General features: G+C 43.3%; 1 protein-coding gene across 1 annotated transcript in view; it reads right to left on the bottom strand.

Annotated features, from left to right (window-relative positions):
• LOC144824255 (adenylate cyclase type 5-like) overlaps window positions 1–5,081 on the bottom strand; it is an 883,805-nt gene extending 878,724 nt beyond the window's left edge. Inside the window, exon 1 of the mRNA XM_078683396.1 lies at window positions 2,622–5,081. Within this exon, the coding sequence (XP_078539522.1) occupies window positions 2,622–3,551 (930 nt within the window). The 5' untranslated portion in view covers window positions 3,552–5,081. The remainder of the gene's footprint in view (window positions 1–2,621) is intronic.
• Between the last annotated feature and the right edge of the window lie 919 nt (window positions 5,082–6,000).

Raw genomic sequence — 6,000 nt, forward strand, 5'->3', positions numbered from 1 at the left:
TACGAAAGCTTGCCAGAGAAGCAGAAACGTAAAGGTCAGCTCCAATTTGCTGCAGCTTTTCTTTAATTGCATTGACCTTTTCAACTGAAGCTCGTGACCTCATCAGGCGACTAATCAACCCTTGATGTCTGTATTACCACCTCATGTGATCAAACACCAGGCAGCCATGCTAATTAATTTAACCCACAATGCACTTTTTTTTCTCAATAATGATTTCTAGCCCTTTCAGGTAGAATGCCGTGTATGCTTTTCAGAAGGGAGATCTAATTTCAGTGAGATGTATGGACACAAAACAGGAAGATCCCTTGGTGACCAGCAAAACTGCATGGAATACATCTGCATGGTTTAAATGGATGCCCAATACGATTTACATTAAACTTTCCTCTCAAAGAAGCACTTATCAAAACAAGGGATTTGCGGGGCATGAAAAGAACACCGGCAAAGCTTGTGAGAATCTTCAGGGTTTGACAAAACTGCACCGTCTGTCCTCGCAAGTTTCCAAGCCCATATGTGAGCAGCTCATCTAGTCCAGTCCAAGATTTCTGCGTTGCATTCTGGGACTTGTCCGGTGTTTCTCAAACAAACAAACCAGGACTACAAGTAACCGAATCAAAAGAAGAAAAAAAAAGCTACAGAGGATGAGCTATTTATAGACTTAGAAAACTTGAGCGCACCGGACTGAATAAAAACCAGCTCATACCTGACATGTGGCCCTGGCTTCGATTATGAACTGTGAGAAAATGGAGACTTTATTAATAGCATCACCCGCAACCTTGTCTGACCGGTTTAGGTGAACTGGTTTTTTTTGGGACACAACTGGAGGAAACAATGCTTCCGCTAGTAAATACCGCAGGTTTCCTTCAGCAAGAAAAGACTGCTGGATACATCTGAAAATATGAGAAATGTAACAGTACTAGCTAAGGCCACACTTTGCTAGCATTTGAACGGTTTGTGTTTTCTGGAGATGTGTGGAATGATGCAGAGGATACGTAAATGTCTGGTAACCCAACTTTTGGCAGTTTTACCATTTTGCAGCACTGGTGACTGGCAGCAAGTCGAGGTTTCACAGCTAACTGCGATTGGTAATCTGAGTAGTATGGTTATCTACCCATCACCATCACTGAGATCCTACTGTTGAAAAAGATGGCTATATAAGATGGGACGTGGGAGAAGATCTGGAGGCGAACCTGGTGGGGCCCTGGCCCATGTTCTGGCCCTTTATTCCCAAACTGGTGACATTACTTTCAAAACTGATCCCATGATTACTGTTTCTTCAGAAAATGTACAAAAAAGTTCCCATGATGCCAGGAACATGTCCGTTTAATTGTACACTAATGGTGCACTAAAGTCACACAGGTAAACAGTGCATTATTTCAGCACATTGGCTTAAAAGTTTTACTCTAAGACTGCAAGTCAAACATATTTCTTAGATGTTAAAATCACCTTATACTCAGATGCCCCCCCCCCCTTGGATCTATGAAAGCATGGCTAATTTGCATAACCACATGCAGCAGTGACACTTATAGGCTCTTAGAAAAATCTAAAACCACGGGATACTTTGAATTTTTCATGTAGCGTCAGTAACATCATATATGATACTACAATATTAGAACACATTCTAACCAATAGTTGAATTAAAACTCTTTTTTTCTTTTTCTGAACAGAGCAGCTTCCCCCTGGTGAAATGCACATTGTCATTGTACAGATTGTTGCTCTATGTCAAATTTTTCCTCCATACACACACATTTTATGATGAATGAGATGAATTGGGAAGACATTGGTAGACATTGGTACCTATTTGCACCGTGCTGTCGCTCCGTGGATGGTTCTTGGTCCCCAGCATTATTTTATCACACAATAATTATTCGCCAATGGTTGTTTCAGACGACTTTGAATTCTTACTGGCTTTGCACCTTCTACTCATGCATGAAGTAATTTCCACACATTCTCCAATTAGTAACTAGTGCCTTCCTTACATCAGATCTGTCTGCCCCCACTCGAACAATTATCACAACAGTCCTCTGCTGAAAGATGCATGCATTCTCTCCCTCAAACATTGTTCGCGCATTAATCATAGTTTGACAGAAACTACACCTCTGTGCTATGTATTTACTTTTCTTAAGATGTCTAACATAGATCTTCTACAATCTTGGTTGATTTCTACTCTTTGATCTCCAAGTGGCCTCTATGATATAACCTTATTGACCCAGGAAGCCCTCAGCCAGTAAGTACACAGTGATAACATAACTTCAGTTTCGTTGTTAGTTATACCCACCCCATGATCCCATCCCTCCTTTGAATCTCCCCAAGGCCGTGCCACATGCTATGAAACGTCCCGGTCATCCAATTATATAGCCCAAAATATCAATTTTGTGCGATTCCCAGTGGGTAAATAGTTATGTCACCTGGCTAAACGCAAACCACCTTGATGCCCTTTCTGGGCAAAGTAACATTAAAAATAACAGTGCCGTTTATATTACTAAAACACAACCATACTAGAGTTTTTACAGGTCAGTGACCACTGCCAGTTGCTACACAAATGTCTGATACATCAGCAAGCCGCAGCAGCAACACAATTAAACAAAAATTAATCCCACCCAACAAACAATGATTTAACTCACTTGCTTAAAGAGGAAATTGTCATTTTCATTGCTCTTCAGGGAAATTGCAAGATGGATAGTGGACAAAATAATCCCGCTGATGACAGCTGCCCGCATCCTCACAGGAAGAAGTGTGTAAATAATATAGATGAAGAAGACTGTCCACCACATCCCTTCTGAAGCGCTCCGGGGCCTCAGCAGCAGAACTCCCACAATTTGCACCATAAAAATGACCAGGATGATGGCATAGCACACAATCCACATGTGGTCCTGGTGGAAACCATTTTTGTTGCAAACAAAAATGAGCACAGTGATTACCAACATGGCCACTGAGAGGACCACGAGGTACGGTACTTGGTAGTCTCCGTAGATGGAGTGGAAAATGAGCATCACCAGGAAGACAACAACTAGGACGGCCATCAGCATGGTCATGCTGCTCTGGTTGAGCCTAAAGAAGTAGCGTTGGTAGAGCCTCTCAAGCTTGTCCGACTGGAACTTCTTGGACATGAAGATCTGGAGAAGGTTGGCACAACAGTCCCCCAAGGAGTAATGGCCTTCTGAGTCATTCTCTTCATCTCCTTTTGTCTTAATTTTCTTCTCATCCATACCTAGCTCCACCGATTTTGGCCTCACCTCTCCATCCTGACCTCTAGGGTTCTTGGTGCTGGATCGGTTATTGTTCCTGATCTCGTCACCTTGATCCTGCCAAGCAGATTTGGATCTGAAGCTCATTCTGTTCTCCATCATGTTCCTTTCTGGCTGGGGTTCATAGTCCTCCTCACTCCTCCATCTGCTCATCATTCTGGAACTTTTCCTCCTAGAGGATCTAGTGGAATAATTGTAACCATTAGCCCTTGACTCTGCTTCTCCCCAGGCAGATCTGTGCTCTGTACCCGACCGGGCACCAGACGCTCCGAATCCTGGAGGACTCACGCTGTTGGATCGCGACATGATTCAGTCCAAAAAAAAATCACCTTTGCGCAAAAAATGTTTAAAATAAAAGTACACTAAATAAAATCCACGCTCTGGGTGCAGTTTACATCTTGTAAAATCCAGAAAAATAACAACAGAACTACAGAACTGTGTGTCAAGTCAAGTCAAGTTAATTTAAAAGTTCATTGGCTGTGGACTTAAAAAGCAAACTTATGCAACATAATAATACAGAAAATCCTCATTCCCAATAAAAAATATATTATTTCATTTTAATTGGGAAGTTCTCAAAGAAAGAGCAGCCTTAGTCTCCCATCAAGAAAATGCTACAAGACGTTTGCAACTTTCCTAAGTTGATGCTCATGAAGAAGTCTTTGTGGAATGCACTAATCTTCGCGGAGATAAACTGCAATCCTATTTGGTCAAAATACACAGGCCCATTGATCTGAAAACAAATAGCGCTACATGCCAGACGTCTTCTCCCAAGTCTAAACTCCTAGAGTATCATTTCTCAGAATTCCACAGATAATCAGCATTTAAAGATCACAGATCTTCTTACGATCAAAGCGCATAAGCTAAAGAAATACAGTGAAGGGTTTGGCTCCCACTATGGTCGGGTTTCACTCAATTTCAGGAATTAAAGCCAGTCGATCAGAAATAAGATTTGCAGGCAGCCTTGGGAATTTGGCATGCATCTCGTCGCCAAATGATGTAGACATTCATCAAATAAGCCTCTGCTAATTAAATCCACAAACTGGGTTTTTTACAAGCTGGTTTTTGTCACCGTTGTTTAAAGTCGGGGGACAGCAGCTGCCTGGGAATCCTCCAATGCATTTTTATATCCAAGGGACACGGACGTTGCTGCAGTACGGATCCTGGGGACAGACGGCCCCCTCTCTCCCTGCTTCCTTTCTGAATCCAGCGCTGCAGTCACGCTTTTCAGCTGCTGCATACCAGGCACCCCTCGAAAAACGGCTATATTCCCTTCAGAAGAAAAAAAATGACAATCTGCGGCGGGCAGCAACGGTTCCTCGGAACACCAGCTCGACAGCTGAGACGGGCACCACTTCCCAGCCAGTGCCCTGCAGGAGGCGGAACGCCATCTCCAACGCAGACAGAAAGAACACACACGTGAATCTGCTGCCGCTGATGGCTGTTGATGCTGGGGCTCCGGAGGCACCAGCCCCTCTCACGTCAAACCCTGAAACAACGTGTAGTGGGACCGCAAAGCCAGAGACGTGCAAGGCAGGCACATTTTACAGCAGTGATGGAACAACCTCCCCATCGCCCTTCACAGACCACGCAGCCTCCCTGCATATTAAGACACCCCCCGAAAACGGATGGTTCTCACACATTTGTAAAAAAAAAAAAAAACAAGATAAAAATAGTCCACCGGGCAGCAAGGCACATATCCTTCGGCAAATGTCAAAATATCAATACACGTCGATAATTAAAAAAAAATCCAGAGAACACTAAATCAACCTTTATTTCTTTCCCAGGCAACTAGCACCACTGCCCGGCCTCCTCCCTCTCCCGAACACACTTGTAGAGATATTTCAATCCGCACCTTTCAAACTAATCTTTGTACTCCCGTGCAGCCTAGCTGCAGAGGCTGGGACCGCCCACTGCGGGGCGGGTTGGTGCTTGTCAGCTGTCTGTTTGTAGTACAAGCCCGCCATTGGGTGGCTGCTATTTGATCTCTGCGGCTTTTTGCTACAGTGGGAGGCTTCCCACGGCAAAATGGGAGGGAAGTGAATGCTGCAGCTGGGGTTATCAAAAATGATGTATTTTTAACTCCTTTTGGGCATGCCCTGCGGGTTATTTTGAGATGATCATCACCACTGATGAAGAGTGCAATAACTTTTTTTTAAAGAGGCTCACAGGGAATTAACATCTAGCCTGTTTTTCTATATGGATGTAATGTTATCCTAATACCAAACAGTCTTCATATTAGAGCAAATCAATTCAAAATGAATATGTGAGGGTTCCTTTCACGCAGTCACAAAAATAGCTACGTTTTCTTGAAAATTCAACTGGTGTTACTTTTATTATATTTGCACAACATTATATGAATTATATAAAAATGTGTTTGTGTGTGTATACATACATAGACCCCGCACAATAGGATCCTTATATTGTTGGACTCACTGAATCCTGGGGACTAGCAAACATTTTCCATGGGGCCTAAAAGTATGGTCTGTGATGGTTGTGCCTGAGAGCATCACTGATAAAAAAGTAGGATGGAGGGCCAGGGGATGTTGTGGCGTCATAGTAACCATGGTCATTGTATATGCGTGACAGGAGACCATGGGTTCTGGTATAGAATGGGAGTAGGCAGAGCTTTGCGACAGTTGAAGGAGTACTGGGAAATGATGGACGCTATCTTGTTTGCTCAAATAAAGAGTATTCTTCGTTACCTGCGAGTCGGTCCATGATTCTACAGATGTAAGGTGAATGTAGGGGAAGAGAA

The sequence above is a fragment of the Lissotriton helveticus genome, chromosome 3_1 (assembly GCF_964261635.1).
Source record: "Lissotriton helveticus chromosome 3_1, aLisHel1.1, whole genome shotgun sequence".
Lineage (NCBI taxonomy): Eukaryota > Metazoa > Chordata > Amphibia > Caudata > Salamandridae > Lissotriton > Lissotriton helveticus.